General features: G+C 38.0%; 1 protein-coding gene across 3 annotated transcripts; it reads right to left on the bottom strand.

The window, feature by feature from the left end:
• Positions 1–501: 501 nt before the first annotated feature.
• On the bottom strand, positions 502–19,673 carry eva1ba (eva-1 homolog Ba (C. elegans)). Of its 3 annotated transcripts, none has more exons than XM_047157221.2 (4): positions 19,526–19,673; positions 3,714–3,828; positions 1,735–1,827; positions 502–1,623 (listed from the first exon to the last, which is right to left on the bottom strand). In XM_047157221.2, exons 3-4 carry the CDS (start codon positions 1,799–1,801, stop codon positions 1,178–1,180), a joined length of 513 nt encoding a protein of 170 aa, XP_047013177.1. In that variant the 5' UTR covers positions 1,802–1,827; positions 3,714–3,828; positions 19,526–19,673; the 3' UTR covers positions 502–1,177. The 3 variants fall into 3 exon arrangements, with proteins under 3 accessions (XP_047013177.1, XP_017331310.1, XP_017331301.1); XM_017475821.3 differs by lacking the exon at positions 19,526–19,673 and adding an exon at positions 12,801–13,141 and having other exon boundaries at positions 502–1,548; XM_017475812.3 differs by lacking the exon at positions 19,526–19,673 and adding an exon at positions 12,801–13,138.
• Positions 19,674–19,822: the final 149 nt, after the last annotated feature.

Here is a 19,822-nt window from a genome sequence, read left to right as displayed (position 1 = left end):
ATTTAGTTTAATATATTTGATATTTTATTGCAGTATTGCAGAAAAAAAATATTTGCACTAAACAGATATTGGACCAAGCAAGAGCTTTGGTCTCTGTTCCTCATCAGAACACAACTGTATTTGGATATGTTATAAAACGGACTAATATTTCAAACTCTTGTGTGTATTCTTGCTCCCACTGTTCCCAGCACAGGCTTCAGATCCATTGTGACCTTGAATAATTGAATTAGTGACACTCTGTACAGTAACTCATGAGTTGCTCATGTACTGGACTATGAGTTGCAGGTATGCTTTACTATATGGATTTATATCTATATGCATTACATTCACAACATGTGAATTATAGACCTTTGTAAACAGATTCCTTTCATTTCCTGGGACTATAAGTAATATGATTTTATGGTTTCTCACATGCTTCATGCAGAAAAGAGCAAACATAAACTATGGAGTGGATACTATAACAAATGGTTAAAAGTGGATTGATAACTTACAGACTAAACAGTAATTTAAGAATGTTTATTGGTCTGCTCACAATGAGGACACTGTAATTTTGGCCCATATAAAAATATAACTTAAGCAGTGTCTGATCTTTTGATGGAATAAAATGCAACACCAGTGATAGAACATTTGGCATTTGATAGACTACTTGACAAACCCAATTGCCTAAGCCTAGTTAAAAAAAGATATATGTTGAACAACAAAAAAAGTAATGCCAATGATAGGGCTGTCAGTCTAAATGTAGTGATGTGATATAAGAATTTACTGATGTAATATAAGACTTTGCATAATACTAACAACACTATTTATACAAAACAAAAGGCAAAGGGTATTTAAAAAAAAAAAAAAAACCCAGAACAAAGGGTATAGTGGAGTGGTGCAATTGGCTGACCACTAGAAATCATGATAGCATCATTGTACAAAACCTGATTCTAAACCCTGAAAAAAACTTTAAGGTGAATGTGACTTTTATGAGTGCATTTGAAAACAGCTATCTTACCTACTAGGATATTCTCCTCAACATCTGCGCAGTCTCATTGTACAATATAGCACCAAAGTATGCTCTTGTGCAGTAAGTATGATTACCACTGTTTTACATGTGGGCTTGGACACTAAATACATTAGTCCAAGATTTTCTTTATAAGTCTTGTTCTGGGACTACATTCAATTCTAATGAGTGTTAATAGTAATGCACCCTTCCAATGGTGCTAGTTCCTGTGCCCAGGATGTCTGGTTGTCCATTTCTCCAGATCTCCCTGATGATCCTCTCTCTCTCCTCCAGGCGCTGGGCTCGTTCCAGCTCCTCTGCTGAGGTAAACACATTCACATTTCCATCCAATGTGCTGTGGTGGTTGCCCATGGGGATCTCTGTGCTGCAGTGGGTAATAGTAGCCTCCACATCTCCTACTTTGTCTTCATTTTCCTCCTCCTCCTCCTCCTCCTCATCATCACTATCTTCATCTTCATCATCTTCACAAAAGTCCTTCAGCTGTTTTCTCTCTGGAGTGAGGGGCGCAGTTGTAGTTCGAGGCTTGCAGGAAATTCGTATCACTAACAGACAGAGGGTAAGCACCAGGCCAAAACACACACCAATGACAAAGTAGAGGCCAAACTTCTCAGGATTATCTAAAAGGTGCAAATATACAGCTTATATTGATAATGTGAAATAAATCATTTATTGAATAATAATAATAATAATAATAATAATAATAATAATAATAATAATAATAATAAAACCTTTTATGTGAGCATAGGCAGCAATACTGTTGCTCAAAAGGTCCATCTCTTTCCTTTTTGCATCCATCCTGGCTTTGTCACGAGTTTTTACACCTGATAGGTCAATACATAAACATAAACACAAACACATTTTAAAAAAAATATTATATCATATTGGAATTTATGCTATTGTTTTGGCCGAGAGAAAATCCTTGCCCAATGTTACTCATTCACTTATCTTCAGTAAAGGACAGGTGGAGCCTATCATGGAGACACGGGGTGTAAGTAGGGAATACACCCCTGTTAGGATGCCAGTCAATCACATGGCACCATGTGCACACACACGTGCACCTACAGGAATTTATCATAGCCAGTCTGCCAACCAACATGTTTTTGGGACTGGGAGGAAACTGTAGAACCCAGAGGAAACACACATGTACAGTACACAGGGAGAACATCTGCTGATCTGCTTTGATCATGACAGACTTTTAATATGTGTTGATTTGAATCATTAATTCACTGCATGTGTATGTCTCATGACATGTAGACAAGAACATGTATGTACACAAGAACATACAAATGCACAGTTCCTCTTTTACTAAGTGTATTTAACGGATCTAAATGATGGCTGAAAGAGACACACAGAGTGTTCTGGTGTGTCTTAAACACTGTGACCATCTCATATAAAGCATATGGGTGTGGAATTTGTGGATTAGGCATTTACAGACAAAGGGGACTTTGTCGATTCAGATTTTCCGAGTATACAATTCTACAGACCAGAGGACATGTGAAACATTTTTATTGTGGTCATGGGGGTCACTTTTGGCAAGAGCCAAGAAAAGTTCTTTCCTCTGCAAATCTCCATGAATTGTAATCTGTGTATAGAAGCCAGACGAATGCTTGTTTGCTGGCTGCATTTTTATTTTTGGACACAATCCACAGACTCATCCTCCATGACATACCCCTGTTTTGTCAATGGATTGTTTGGTTCCATTGTGTTTTAATCCTGTCCAGGCAATGAATAACTTTCCATATTGTAAACATGCTTGAAAGTGTCAAGTTTCCTATTAAGAAAAAAAACCCCTGCATAACCACACCCTCTTGTGCTCTATGAGTGACAAAGTGCTTACAGAGATTTTAGCTTAATTGAGTCAACATGTCTCCATTCCTTTTCCAGTTCTATGATGGGAAATTTGGCTACAGTCCAACCACACTCCTAGGGAGATTGCGTCACAGGATATGCAGCTTCAGGTCATGTGGCCTTACTGGCAAAGCTTTTAATAGGGGGTTATCGAGGACTCTTGCTGGGCCTTACCAGACTTCCTGTGCAACCCTCACACACATTTTTCCCATCCATCAGCATCACATAGCATTTCCTACTGACTTTGGCCTTTCTAACCCTACTTGCTCTTGTTTTCCAAGCTCATCGTTGCTGTACATGGACAGCGAGGCACTGGGGCTACATTATTAATTCATACAAAATGTAATGCAATACGGTCAGGACAACAAAAACTCAGTATTGCATATAAGCATGTAATCTTCATGCTCTTATTACATAAATTTACTCGGCAACTTTTCAATAAAAATACATTATTTGTTACAAATTACATTTACATTTTCTTTTATTTAGCAGACGCTTTTATCCAAAGTGACTTACAAATGAGGAAATACAAGCAAAGCGATATATCAAGTGGAGAACAATACAAGTAGTGCTACCATATAAGATTTATATTTGAGTTCTAGAAAAGATTTTTTTTTTGTGTGTGTGTGTGTGTGTGTGTGTGTGTGTGTGTGTGTGTGTGTGTGTGTGTTTTTAATGTGGGGTTGGCATTTTAGGGGTTAGTTAAGTGTTCACGGAAGAGGTGAACACTTTTTATAGTAAAAAAATTATTTTACTATAAAACCGATGTGTTAGATCAGGTACTTTTTCCCATATTATGATTATCAAAGAAAACACAAAAACGTCAGAAGGCATCATGTCAGCAGGCAAAGTGTCTTACCATAAACAGATGCCCTCAGATTATGTTCATGATATACTGGTTGGTTTGGTTTAAACTTGGCATTTCACCCTGTCTGGATCTGCTACACCAGCCTCTGATTGGTCAGGTCCTTTGGCTGCAAATAGAAACAATAATATATTTTTAAAAAATGCACAAATTGATGTCTGACCAAGCCACATTCAAACAACTGCAAAGCAAACAAATGACAGGCTCAGTGCTAGACTTGTGGACACAGGAAGTCAGAATAAGACTAAGCCTAAACTTGCACTGAGAACTTACACTAATGTGAAAAAGCAAGTAAACCCAATGGAAATTGTTGGAGTTTTTTTTTTTTTTTTTTTTTTTTTTTTTTTTTTTTTTTAACATATTTGGAAAAGCAAACATTTGATCATCTTTGAAACAATGCCTATCAATGAAGTTGATATACTTGAATACACAAGTAAAATTAACATTTTTAATAATTTATTCAAAAGAAATATCAATAGATGCCATATTCATCTGTGGAAAAGGTAAGTATACCCTTGGCCTCAGAAGCTAGTATTTCCCCCTTCAGCAGAAATAACTTCTGTAGGTGTTTTGCATAATTGTCCACCAGGCTTGCTGGAATTTTGACCACTCTTCCATGCAATATTCTTTCAGTTGCAAGATTCAAGTGATTCAAATCCGGGCTTTGACTAGGCCATTCCATAACTCTCCATTTCTTCTTTTTGAACCATTTCTTGGTGGATTTGTTAGTGTGTTTAGGATCATAATCTTGTTGAAAGGTCCAATTTCTGTTCAACTTCAACTTTCGGACAGATGGCCTCACATTATCTTCAACCACTCTGATATAATGCAGAATTCATAGTTGAATCTGTCCTGTCCCTGAGGCAGTGAAGCAACCCCAAACCATAACATTTCCACCACAGTTGGTATGAGGTGCTTCTCCTGAAAAGCTGTCTTTGGTCTGTGCCAAACATGTCTGCTGTTACTGTGGCCAAACAACTCTATCTTTGATTCGTCTGTCCAAAAGGTCTGGCCTTTGCCTATATGCTTATTAGCAAACTGTAGTCTTGCAAAGGCTTTTCCTGGCACACCTCCTATGCAGGTCAAATTTTTGCAATCTTTTTCTGACAGAAGCATGCGCTTTGACACCAACAGTTGCACAACTTACTAGCAGATCCGGTGATGAAATTTTGGGGTTCTTGGAGACTTCCTTTTGCATCAGAAGGTTTGCTCTTGAAATTAATTTGCTGGGATGGCCAGTCCTGGACAAATTGGCAGTTGTTTGAAATCTGCTCCACTTGTAGATTATCTTACAGAGGAATTATGTATTTCAAATAATTTGGAGATCTTTTTAAATCCTTTGCCAGATTCATAGGCATTCACAACCTTTTGTTCTGAAGGCCTTACAGAAGGCCTCTTTAGATCTTGGCATGATGACACAACACACCTTTTTGTTATTTAAATTGTGAAAATTGCTACAAAATGTTAATTTTATGTCATTTGATAGAGTGTATCAACTTTATTAATAGGCACTCTTTCAATGAGGATTCAGTGTTTGCTTGTCCAAATAAGTAAAAAAAAAAAAAAAAGGCAACAACTTATATGGGGTGCACTTATTTTTTCACATGACTGTAGGCAAATGAATATAAAATGCTTGGTTTAAACAACTGATTCATATTTTATATTGCAGTATGAATAAAATGGTAGATGAAAGCTTACTGAGTAACATTTTTAATAATGCACTGAATAATAGTACCTTTGGCACCATTAACATATCAGTGCCTCTGAACTACTTTCCAGTTGCCAGCAATCTGGACAGAAATATAAATCACAATGTAGAGAGTCTGAGTGATGTTTTATGGTCATGAGGGGAGCTGGTGGGAACTGCCAGCACAAGTTGGTTTAACAGAGCCCTTTGGCTGTACTATTCAGATTTGGATACTGCTGACTCTGAAAATCCCTTTGTTCCAGTTTACTCTGTGTTTACTTGAGTGAGAGGTCACCATTGCAGCAGGAGAAGTGGAAATTCCAGGTAACAGGAGTCAAGTACTTTCTACCAACGGGTACATTGTCATAATTAGGAAGGTTAGCAAATACACTGAAGTAAAAATAAAACACACCACCAGTTTTTGGACTAACATTTCAATTATAAATAGAAAAACAGCATGAACCAGAAATCAAAACCAAATGTCAACATTTTACAGTCTTTCAGCATCCTGTGTGAGTGTGTCTTGCAGCCATACCTGCTTGATACCTCTGTCATAGAGAACCACAAAGCCTCTAAATCTGCAGTCATGACATGTTCTCCCATTTTTGTAAAAGGGCCAGATGAAGTATCTATTCATTCCCTGGGACCATAATGCTGTTTCCTGATCCTGATGCCTTCTGAGGTAATCTATGGGGTTGTAATGGGAATGAACCCTATAGATGACATCAGAAGAGTGTGGCCAGATTATGCTCATCTAGTATATGCTGGCACAAATACTTGCCTACAACAGTGACATGAGGCATTACAGAATTCACAGGAAACTGCACGTCACATTTTTCAGTGGATGAAGCTTTGAATTAAGGGATTTCTAAAGGTTACCTGATTAGACATTGTTCCATCTGGATTTTCTAAGGTAAAAGGGAACTTGGGGCCCTTGCTTAAACCTCATACCAGAAGCTTTATTAGTGGTTGTAGTGCTTAAACAAATTTCTGTTCATTTATGTTTTCATTCATTTATCTTCAGTAACCACTATCCTGGGCTAGATCACACTGCATCTGGAGCCTATCTTGGGAACAGAAGGGGGGGGGGTTCACCCAATATGTGACATCAGTATATCACAGGGTACCATGCATAGCCATTCACACATTTGTTCACACCTAGTGGCATTTTAGTGTAGCCAGTTCACCTACTATGTTTTTGGACAATGAGAGAATACCAGAGAACCCATGTGGACATTGGGAGAACATGAAAAAACCTCCACATGGACAGTAACCCAAGCTCAAGATTGATCAGGGAACCCTGGAACTGTTGGGTGGCAGTGTTACCTGCTGCACCACCATACCAACCAATAAACTGACAACTTTTTGCAAACAAGCTAATTATAATTTAACTAACAATAGTCATAAAAATTATGTACAGTGTTGTGAAAAATGCATTTTTTTATCTGTTTTTGTGTATATCTCATAATGAATAGTTTTAGATCTTCAAACAAATATAACATAAAACAAAGGCAACATGAGTAAACACACAATACAGTTTTAATTTTTATTACTGACACACAAAAAAGTTATCCAACACCTATCACCAATGTGAACAACTAATTGCCCCCTTAAACATAAAATCTGGTTGTGCCATCTTTAGCAGCAACAACTGCAACTAAATGCATACGATAACTAGAGATCAGTCTGTCACTTACTTCTAGGACTAGGACTTACTCCTATGCTTTGGATCATTGTTTTGCTGCAAAATCCAGTTGCTTGAGTTTCAGCTTATGGACTGAAGACCGGACATCACCTTTAGGATTTATGGTAGAGAGCAAATTCATGTTTCCCTCAATTTTTGCTCAGGCCCTGAAGCAGCAAAGCATCCTCACACCATCACACTTCCACCACCATGCTTGACCATAGGTATGATGTTCTTTTTGTGGAATTCTGTGTTTGGTTTACTCAGGTTGCCTTTGTTTTATCTTAGAATTTGTTTTAATTTCTGAAAAAAATTAGTTTGAGATATACACAAAAACAGAAGAAATCAGGATGGGGCAAATGTTTTTTCATAGCACTGTATTTATTAATTTTTTTTTTCAGTTTGTATATTTGTTTTCCTACATGCCTTTTATCCTTACTTTTTTTTTTTTTTTTTAGTGTGAAATCAAATATAATGGCATTAGATCATTCACCCAACTTGCATACATCCCAGTTTATATGGCTGGCTAGCTTGACCAGACTGTGATTTTACACACACAAATAATAAGGGAATGCAGTTGCACGCCACAGGTCTATTAATCCTGTCATATTGTATTGGCTGGAAACCTTAGCTAGCAATCCTGGGTGGTGCCCCGGTATCTGTAAATGAAAGATAATAGCAGTCAGAGTATTGTTTAAAGCCTATCAAAACACTCATTAACCTCCCCTAAAGTTTTGCTTGAATTTTGTTTTTCCCATGGGAAGGAAATTATTAACAGACCCCTTGCTGCCTAACCTTCAGCTGCATACCAGATATAGTTGTGCATTTGTCTTGGTTTGACCTAATTTGCTTATCCAGTGAAGATGTTGCTACAAGGTTGTATAAAAGATTGGCATTCTAATGCAATACTCCTACTCTGATTGGCAATATTGAAAAGACAGAGAAATGAAAAACTTCACTTCATCTACAGTGAGCTTGAGCTACACTACTGGTGAGACCACTGTCAATTAATTAATTAATGGAAACTGTTTAAGCAGGCAATTATATTTGCTTAGACTATCTTTACAAAATGAGTTTTGCTCATAACATAAATATATTAAAAACCAATATGAAAAACAGCTGAGACCAGGGTACTATCACTATTCAAATCAGTTCCAAAGCAAACACAGAAGACGTCTGGGGAAAAGGCCAGTCTCTGTTTTGGATACTGGGTTGTTTGCTTTGTGTGTGAAAGGAGGAGCAGCAAGGGAAGTCCTGGGACCATCATATCAGGTGATATTTTTGCTGCTTCCCACAATAAGTAGACCACAATAGCATTTCCTTCCACTGTCTACATCCAGGTCTACATGCAACAAAGTGCTGTAACTTTATTTATGTGTGCTGTATACAAAACTAAATATCTAACGACAGTTGTCTTTTATTCAATTATCCTTAAACTTTTACATTGGGTGTGGATTATAAAAGTTGTCAATATAAGAAAAAGCACAGTAGACCATTTTTACCCATAAAATTATTTGTGGCCAACCTCTAAAGAAGAAGATTTCCTCCTCTAAACCACAGAACAGAAGCTCCCCTTTTTACAGAGGCTTATACAGAGGGCATAAATCATTCAGAAAGGATCTGACCACAAGACTCCCTCACAAAGCCTTACTAAACATAATAACTGTGAATAAGTGGAATTTACTCAATGAGTTAGAATGGTAATAGAATTTAGGAACTATGGAGATAGCTGGTGTTTATTCATTCTTGGCATTTCTGATGCCGTGAAATTACCTTGCAACTACAAGGAATTCATTTGCTTTATTACTTCAACAATTGAGTTGCATAAGACTTGTCATATTCCTACTGATCTATTACAATTGTACATTATGTTTGTCTTATTATTAGAGTTTGACCTCAGATAAATATGATCTGGGAACCTGTATTGAACTCTACCATTCATTTTCTTTGCCTACCTTAAAATACTGCTGAACCTGAACCTGAATTTGATCTCATTTTTTAAAAATCATGAATTGGAACATACAAGGTCAATGTGGCTGAGATTTCATTCAACCTCATTAGAATAAAGTAATAAAATTTTTATTTCATTTATTTATTTACAAATGGTGTATGAATTGTTATGAATTGTCAAGCATGAGATTATTTGTAACCATGTCAGCATGTAGTCTCTAATGACTACAATGACGCAAGCCAGTCAGGATCATCTGACCACCAACCGAGTCCAGAAGCACTCAATATGTAAGAAACAGTATAATGGAAGTTCAAGCTTTTGCCTGAAACCACAGTGATGCTGAGGGTGACTTCCCACTCAATAAACCTGGACACATTTCTACAACACAAGGACATACTGTTTTACCTGCAAAAACATTCAGTGGAGGTCCATGGCAGAAGCATTAGCTGTCTGAGTTTCATTAGAATTCCTTTACAGCCCTGGCTACCACTGACTGGAGAGAAGATAGATCATTCTGCACTGGTGGTTTATAGTGGTTCCCATACTCTGAGCTCTGCCACTGACTCTGTTGTGAGGGTGGTATTTCACTTGGAACCAAGTCAGACATGTGGTTGCCATCAGCTCCTTGACCCTTACACACAAAATGGAGCTGACCCTGAAGCTGCATGCCAGCTGGGTGAATAGACACCAAACTAATACTATGAGACTACCCTACTCTTAAATATGCTTCTCTTCAAAAGGATTTGCTTGCATATAACTCTGGATTATTAGCTCTCTTTATTTGAAAATGAAATAGAAGATCTAGTCTAATATCAAATTACAGCAAGTCTAGTTGAGTACATATGTATTTTCATTGCATACTTGTTCATTCATTTGACTTTTTGAACAGACACATTTATCTTTACATAATTTTATATAATTAAATATGAAAAAACCCCAAACTGATAATAAGAAGCAATACACAAAACATTGTGATACATTCATTCATCCCTCTTCAGTAATATTGGTCAGGGTTACATTGGATCTGGAGTCTATCCCAGGAGCACTGGGGAGTGAGGCAGGAATACACCGTGGGTTGGACAACATGCACACACATTAACATGAATGGACACATACACATTCATATCTAGAGGCAATTTAGCATAGATAACCCACCTACGAGGATGTTTAGGAAAGTGGGAGGAAATTGGAGAACTCAGAGAAAACCCATGTGGAGAACAAAGAAAAAATGTACAGAAACAACACAGACATTAACCCAAGCTCTGGGAACCTGTGAGGCAGCAACTCTGTCCACTATGCCACTCTACCAACCAATTGTGATAATTTTTTCCTGATTTGAAGAATTATTGCAAATCTTAAATCTAACAGATTTTGGTCAGTGAATGGCTCCATCAATAGTAGACCTGGCAGTCTGACATCCTATTATCAGTTCTTTTACACTTCTAATGAGAACATAAAAACACATAGCTCACTTTTCACTCCATGTTGGATAGCTATGGATATTAGCACATCTTGGATAGACTTTGCATTCCTCAGTTTTTATATCCCTACAGAGACTTGTAACCCAAATACAACATCAACATCAGGCACATAAATATTTGTATTTTCCCATCTATTACACACATGCAAATGGAGAACAACAAATATTACGAAAAAAGTTACTTTGAAAAGCATGATCTTGTAGACACATTTGCAGAGTGAATATCAGAGTGAATATCAGACTCAAATTCCACAAATAGAACATGATGTGATTTGAAGATCATTCACTCTACAGGGGCCACAGCAAGCCACAATAACATATTGGCTATATTATGCAAACCTTCATATTAAATGGTAAATGGCACACTTATATAGCACTTTTATCCAAAGCACTTTACACTGTGTCTCATTCACCCATTCACACACCAATGGTAGCAGGAGCTGCCATGCAAGGCGCTAGCTTACCATCAGGAGCAACTTGGGGTGCAGTGTCTTGCCCAAGGACACGTCAAGAACGAGAACGTCCAAGGACATGTGGAGTCACCCGGGCCGGGAATCGAACCACCAACCCTACGATTAGTGGACAACCCGCTCTACCACCTGAGCCACAGCCGCCCCATATTAATGTACAATGCAAAACATGTGGTCTGCCTTTCTCATGGGCATTATTAGCTTTTTCCTGTCCATGGAGAATGTGCACATAGTACACTACTGCCCTCAAAATTTGACTGAATAGAATTCTTAAACAGCTTAATGATGTATTGAAAAAACAGTGGCTATGAATGATTAATAATTAATTCTGTCATTTATCATCAGTAACTGTTTTATCCTAGTCAGGGTTGCAGTTGATCCAGAGCCTATCCCAGGAACAATAGGTGCAGGGCAGGAACACACCCTGAATGGGACGCATCACAGAGCACCATACTCACATATTCACACAATCATTTTAGGGGAAATTAAGCATAGCCAAACAACCTCCAGCCCCCCTATAGTTTTCGGGAGGTGGGAGGAAACCGGAGAACCCGGTGGAAACCACTGTGGACCAAATGTGCACATGCAAAACTCCACATAGACAGTAACTCAAACTCAGGATCGAAGCAGAGACCCTGGAGCTGTGAAGCGGCAGTGTAACCGGACCATGACCAATCATTCACTGTATATTTGGATTTCGTGTAATGAAGAAAGCCAAAGTTTGGGGTATGCTAAAAAGCCAGCTTCAGAACATGCCTCAAGGAAACAGGGAAGGTTAGGGCCCAAGGTGATTTTAACATTCTATCAAATGTTCTTTCAGTGAATGATCTTATGGTTGTATTCCTCTTTAGACCAGCACATATTATGAAATGAGTTAGACAATGCTGTACAGATGTCAAGATCTCTGCTTCTGCCAACATTGGTTTGTCACATCATTGAAATGTCGCTCACTATGTGTATAAATGTGCGGGGGCATTAGCAAGAATGGTGCTACTGGAAGGAATTTAGACAAGCAGTTCAAGGATAAGAACTGATCTATTGTTTACCTAAATTTGAAGAGCATGTTAACCTCTAGAACCAGAAACAGCTAGGGCAGTCAGAGTGAATCACACATGACTGGGGTTAGGATATGGGTGCTTTCAGAGAGTTGATTTTGGTATGTCAGCCATTCCAAAACAAAAAGCAGATGTAGAGCTTATCTTGATTTTTTCTCTCTCCATGCAACAATCAAAAAAAAAAAAAAAAAAAAAAAAGTGTCAAAACAAATGTGGCCTCTTTATCACATTCAAATTAAATAAAAGTGTAAAAAAAAAAAAATGCACATTTTTATATCGGCACAACTTCTGATCGTCTGTTCATATTACCGTATTATCAGTTCAAATAAGTTCTGGACAGGCAACAGGTTTGTTTCATCAATATAGTAAAGATGCTGAGCACACATACACAGCTAACATTTTTACTAATTTCTACCAGTTCATATGAAATTCAGTGCTAAAAAATAACTTGTACATGTTGTTCTGTGTACTGAACTAAGAGAGACATTGAAAACACTGCTTGTAAAAAAAGGTCACCTCTTATACATCAGTTGCAATTCCAGATGTGTAGATTTACATCATAACATGTTTTATGAACAGAAGTGTAATATCTCCATGGAATGATGTTCTTCCATCCAGAGCAGCAAATATAGTTGGGAAAAGGATGTTACATTCATACTGAACTACCACTGAATACATACAAAATTATCAACAACATTACATTGCTGCATGCCACCAGAGCCAGAACCAAACATGAAGATTAAAAATCACTCACCATGGAATAACCTTATGATAAATGTTCAGCAAATAATTTTTTTCATAAAGTTTCTGAAGTCCAGATTTGATTCCACACATGTAGCACTTCATCCAAATACTGCAGTGTTTCTCCTAATTGCAACCATCCAGCACTGTTGAATACACTCCTAGTGGAACATCCAATCTATGGTCTTCTCAGTAGTAAGTATACTTAAAAGACTTAATTTTGCTGTCCAAGAGCCCAGAGCTGGTGACTTCCTCTAGCAGCTAGACTGTAATGACAGATTTCTCTCCTTCCAAATCGTGCCTTACAAACAGCAGGAAGAGTGTCACAGAGCCAGTGAGACAGCAAACAGGAGAAAAGGGGGGAAAAGGAGGAACCGTCTAAAATGGGCAGGGTTTGAGAAGAGGGGGAAGGAAAGCAGAGAAGGGGGGAGGCTTTATGTGTTGTTAAGGAAACAGTTAGAAAAAGAAAGCCAGAGACCAATTAACTAAGATTTTCCACACTGAATAAAACTTCACAGTACAAGTGAATGACTAAAGCATTGACTAAAATGGGTGTGTTCATGTTCAAATGTACTCTGAAATGTGAAAACACAAGCTTTCTTTGTTTCTTTGTTGTCTTTTTAACAAAGGCTGCATGTGTTTTCTCTGCATTTGCTTCAAGCAACAAGTATGTCTCCGTAATGAACATTCAATATAAAGATGAAAACACACTAACCAACTGGACTATTTTTAGGAGGACACAGACATTATCACTAAAATATCATTTGTATAATTTTAAAAAACCTATGGCATTCTGACATATATTTAAAGGCATTTAACTTGAATAAAAACATACACAGAAGTGTTAATCCATGCAGATCCCCTATTGCCCTCCTGATCCCCGATTGCCCCCTATGTAGGTGTGAGTAAGATATGAAACCCGACCATTCTTGCCTGAAGTAAGGAGCATGCATGCATGCATGAGCAAGTCCATGTTTGCATCAATCTGAGCTATCTTGCTACCATAATTTTAAGCGCCACCATTTAAGACAGCCTATGAAGGTCAGAAATGATTCAGTCCATACTGTAATCAAATGGTTCTCATGAAGGCCATTAATTATATACTTTTATTCCTTGAAATGTAATCGATGACTAAGTAACAAGAAAGTGCAAGATTTTATTGCATGTATGCAAATAGGGGGCGGGGGGTGTTACTATATTAGGGCAGGATACTAATAGAATGGTTCAATCAAAATGCCTTCATTTCTTCCTCAACCCTTTATTTACAGGATATAAGAAACAGCAGCAGGACCCTTTCAGTCTCTTTGGGATTATCAAGGTTGGCCAGAGAAGAAGAAGGAAGGACCATGAATTTTGGAGGGCTGAAAAAGTATTGCTCCATTTGTTCTAGGAGCAACATTCTAGATTACTCACTTCTCAATCTGAGTTGAATCTTGTCTTGGCTGGCAGATGTCCACTTGTCCCCACGGCTGATTTACACTCCAGTAAAAAGCTAATGGGGAATGCGGGGTAGGGGAGAGAGGAGATAGGCTCAGGGATTTGTGGGCTGTCATGGCTGACTTATCATAAACCCAATGCTCCCTTTTAGAGTCACAGAATGATTGCTTGAGCATTCCTTGTATCATGACTCAGCCGATGAACATGGTGATTTGCATTTGTATTCAGAAAGTGGTTTATGAAAGGAGAAAGGAGAAAAAGTAGCATTATCTTTCAATACTGTCTACCTGTCTCTGTGAGAGATATAATGAGGGGTGGAGGTGGGAGGTGAAACAAGACAGTACTTGTCCAGAAGGATCAAAAAAGAAGGTGAAATGAGGTAAATGCTTAACAGGCATATAGGTCTTAAGTGAATGTGGGATTTAGTTCACACTTTCAGTGCAGCAGCATATAATGTGTATTGGCTAACTCTCTCTTTCAATGTGTGTTCCTGCCTCATGCCCAGTTCCTGGAATAGGATTCATATCCCCCACAAACCGTGACAAAGATAAAACCGTTATGAAACTGAAGATGAATAACATAACATAACATTGCAGTGAAAATGCTGTTGATTAATCTAAATGATCTGGGGCATAGAGAACTTCTAAAGATGGAAAACAGTTTATATATTAGGCATGTGGTTGAATATGCTAGAAAAGCTAAAGCTAAACTAAATGCTCTGTGAACCCTAGAATTGAAGACAGTTAATATCTCACAAATCAGCTACTAATCTACTAATTTACAGCACAATTGCATTTGCAGTGCAAGCTGTGAAAGTGAAACAGAGGCATAATAAGAGTGGGTTAGTAATCTCTACAAAATGCCATATATTTAAATAGCAGGGGATTTGTGGAAGGCATTTCATTGCTCTGTTTAATCAAGAACTCAAGCACTTTGAAACATAAACATGTTCTTCATGACTCGTTTCAACTGATATCAAAATTTCAGCACTATTGCTAATGATGTGGGAGTTTTGGAAAATTCTACCCCACAGACTATTAGTACACTGGAAGACTCCTGGCTCTTTGAACCTACTTATTAAAACAATCCCACCCAAAAAAGACGACATTTTACAGGTACAGCCCAATACATCTTACATAAAAAAATAAATAAATAAAAAAACATGTCTCTGCCAGTTAACCCCTCTATCTCTTAAAGTCCACTCTTTAAGAGGCATTTGGGTGGAACATGTGGTATCTGGAAGGGTTCATGAAGGAGGGATGAAACATTTCAGTGGAATTCATGGCCTGGTGTTCTTAAGAACACATAAATATGTTTTCCACTCTTATGGAACCCTTGTTATTGTAGAAGGAGCGTGAGCTAGTTAAGAGCTATGTGCTGATCGCCTGTCCAATGTTGTTTTTGGTGAATGTGGAAAGACTTCTGGCATGACTGCTAGGAAAGCGAATGCAGAAGGAGAAGTCTGTTTGGTATTAGATGGGAGGGCTAAGGCAGGAAATCTCTTGGGGGGACCAATGTGGTTTGTCCATGTTCAGCAACGCTCCCAGAGCACCAAGACTGAACCAATAAAAGGCTTCAGTGTTCTTTCCTTAACTGAGAGAGGAGAGGAAGGGGGGGTGGGGGGTGGAGTATAAACTTGAGTGAGTGTGATGATGGACTTGGAGGGGCAAGGGGCAGCGGGTTTACTTAAAATGTTTATCACCTTTACAGGCAGGCATGCTCCTGCCATGCATTGCACTGTAAATATAGAGTATCTGAAAAATATATATATATATACACTGACTAGTTGTGCATGCAAAATGAAAAGGATTGGGCAGTGAGCAAAAAGTAAGGACATGTTTGAATCCTTGAAAAATGAATGTCACAATAAACAACAAACAAACAAACAAAAGACAGAAAGGGTTATTTAGCTAATTAAATAACCCTTAATTAATCATAATACTGTATAAATGTGTAGTAATATAAATGTTATACTGCTGTTCAAAAACCTTTTTGCTGGCAGGCCTTGAGTTTACAGCTGAGTCATTAACAGAATTTACTGGAAACTGGTGCCAAAAATTCACATATCTAAAACAGTAATTACACACGAACAAAAAGAGATGGTCCAGTTTCTGTGGAGGATAATTGCAGACAACAGTGGCCGCTATGTTCATTACTGTCCAGAGCCACATACTTATTTAAACTTTGTTATTTTTACAAGGTCCAATAAAAATTCCAAAATGAATCGCACTAAAAACTCAAGCTTATTCAGTGTGTGGATAGACGTAACCATTTTTTGAATAATATAAACCAAGCAGGTCTCTTGAATCTATGAAAGCAGGTCTACTAATGGTGCCTAGAGGCAGGACCAAACAGGGAGAAGCTACATTTAGCTATTATGTTACCCATAGCTGGAAACAACTTTCAGAAGACCTAAGATCCATCCCAAATTTTGTTCTTTTTATGTCAAGTCTTTCTGTTCTCTTGTGCCTTTTAAATGAGCACTCAGGGCTAGCATTGCACTGCACAATATCTGGTCTATTTTACTGCATGCTTTTCTTTTAATTTTTCTTCCAACTTGTTTGTATATTGCTATTTTATTTTATTATGTTTGTTGTATTTGCATCTGTTTTATTCCATTATATCTTGTCTTTTTGCATTGTGAAGCATGTTGAGTTGCCTCACTGTATAAACTCAGCTAAACAGATAAATTTGACTAGTCTTTTTGCCTTGCCTATTTAATATACTGAATATCCTCACAGACATGTCTGTTTAGCTACTCTACTTTTGAGAGAAATGTTTAAGATTTTATGGAAACCTTCATGTTTGTGTATCGTTCATCAGTAGCTAATATTAATACAATAGTTTAAAGTTCCTGAGCTCAAAGAAATTGTGTGTTGACCATGTCCTATTTTTTTCTCCCCAGCCCAGCTTCCAAAAAAGATTATTGAGCAATGCCTGAGGCTGGTGACATTTGCAAATTTAGATTTAATAAACATTCAAACATTCCTTTATTTCAAAAAGACACTGCAAATTCTACCTCCAGATTATTTTTTTCAGTAATATAGCTTAGGGAGACATGTCTTCATGACAGGAATAATAAAGTGCTTAAAAAATTGGTTACTTTTTAGAGAATATGAACGTCATTAGAGAATTCTCGAAGGCATATAATCTTTATTTGGTCTCCATGATGGCCTGCACCATACATACCAAGAATAACTTCTTAACTCAAGGTCATATGTTAATACAATAGGGACTGGCAAATGTGTTAGTTATTATATATATTACAGCTTTGTGGTTAGAGGCAACATTTGAACACTTGGTTGTAAATTATGTTTTGATCCTAAAGATTAAAGCAAACATAATTGTGACTATATGACTATTACTATAAAGGTAAAAATGTATATATCCACACCCAAGTCATATGGAAAAAATACACCAAGGAGGATCTAAATTCTGCAGGGTAAAGAGAAGAGAGTGGTGAAGAAGTAACATTTCACAACAGTCACATGTGCATCCATAAATGATCATGATTTCTAAGCAGACAGTGGTGCTGCAGTGAGTTGGACTCTTGTGAGGTTGATCCATGCTGTAGGCCTGCATTTTAACCACAACTGGGAGTCACTCTGTCTCGTCCAAATGGAAATCCCAACAATACTGTTTTGTACCATTCTGGTTTGGTCGACATGTAAACATGGTGGTCTACCAACAGGAAATTAGTCCATGTATGTTTTAAAACTTCAAGCATTCCCGTTAGTTGAAAACAAAAAAAGCCAATGTAAAAAAATATATATTTTTAAACTTATCACGGTCCACAATCAAGAATTGAGTTTTTATTGGCCTTTCACCTTTTGTTCATTGTCCTCATTTGTTCCTTACTACAGCTTAAATGTGTCTTTGAATGCCTACATGATGAGACATTGGCTGTCACTGCTATGACGGACAGAGGACAAGTGAAATTGTGAATACCCACACATTGTAATGACTCAGTTCTGCCTCATCTGACTTCATAGCTCAGTGATCACCCCCCGAGGGACATGAGTTGACATACTGACCATTCACCTCTTTCATTCCTCTACTCTAACCTCTTCACTTTGCTGAACTGCTTCCTGGGTTATTTTTCTTCTCGAAAGGATATTGAGCTTTACTATATTTGTCTCTTTATAAACACACAGATACAGTTTCCTGAGATACAGTGTACACTGGATAAATAAAGAGATAAACTTTGTAGCTGTCTTAGTTTATATGCTGAACTGTTCTACAGAGTGCAAAGTTGCAGACTGGTTTGTCTTGATTATTGAGATTCTTTGATGGTATATAGAGTGACCTTAGCATTATAAGTTTCTGGCACTTTGGTTAAAAATGGGTTAACCACGGCTGCTGAGTGGTGCAACAGAAAAGCGTCTGTGGCCATGAGAGAGCAAAATTAGCCATGCTTTCTGGGTTGGAGGGATGGCATACTCTCTCTCCCCTGTCTATCAGAGCGACACTAGTCAGTTGTGGGTATCTGTGAGTTCATGCATGCAGAATAGGGCTTTCCTCCGAATGTGTTACACTGAACTGTGATGCTGTATGAGCAACAGTGTGGAGATGTGATGTGAAGCACATGCTAGCCCCACCCTCCCAGGTTGGTAGATTGTTTGTGAAGTTGTGGTAATATTTTAACATTAAATGTCACAGTTAAACTTTAAAAAAAAAAAAAGATTTATAAGGTTCTGCTGCCAGCCAATCATCATCCAGGATGAAAACAGGATGAGAGACCTGTTTAAAATTATCACTAAACCATTCCTAAGTTGTTATTTGCAATAATCAAAACCTTTTGAAAGCCCCCCTGGTGACAGATTGGATCCTTCAGACATCTTTGCACTAGCGAAAGTGCTAAATCTTCAGATAAATAGTGCAGTGTATCACATCTATTATTTTCCTATTTAAGTGTTGCTTTTAACACAACACACCACATGTACTCCGTTATTACAAGATCCCTTCCACTAGATCTAACGCATTAGAGGAGGAGCTAGTGTTCTGATTTATATCTTATCTTTGAAGCAGTGATGAGAGCTGTGGCTGTCAGATCTGTGATCATGGTAATAATAGGGACACTCCAACCTGAGGATGATAGGGGAGAGTGAGAGGAGCAAGGCTAGCAACTTCACTGCATCCATAACACTGCCCTTCCCCCTTGAAAACCAGACAAGTTAGGACAGACAAAAAGCAGTGCATACATGCACGCACACACACACACACACACACACACACACACACACACACACACACACACACAGACACACACAGACACACACAGACACACACGGCTGTGAGCACCTGGAACACCTCTGTGTCAAGCTGTTGTAGTGACCTCGCTCATCACGCTGTCAGATGCACTACCGGCCTTGATCCCTCCCTGCTGACTACCTCTTCATTAAAACAAACACGCCGTTGGAACTGGATCCTTCCCCTCCAGTTGTTAACCCTGTACAAATCGATAATGTTGAGGTTAATGTCCCTTGGGTCCTTCTCCTTAATTAAAACATAAAGACTCATTAGTAATGCTTGGCCTGTTTCTATAGCCAAATGATTTGCCCAGGGACTAGCTGATAAATGACAAAGTAAATGCCTTCT

The sequence above is a fragment of the Ictalurus punctatus genome, chromosome 1 (assembly GCF_001660625.3).
Source record: "Ictalurus punctatus breed USDA103 chromosome 1, Coco_2.0, whole genome shotgun sequence".
In the NCBI taxonomy this organism is placed as follows: Eukaryota; Metazoa; Chordata; class Actinopteri; order Siluriformes; family Ictaluridae; genus Ictalurus; species Ictalurus punctatus.
This window is presented reverse-complemented; position numbering and strand designations above follow the sequence as displayed.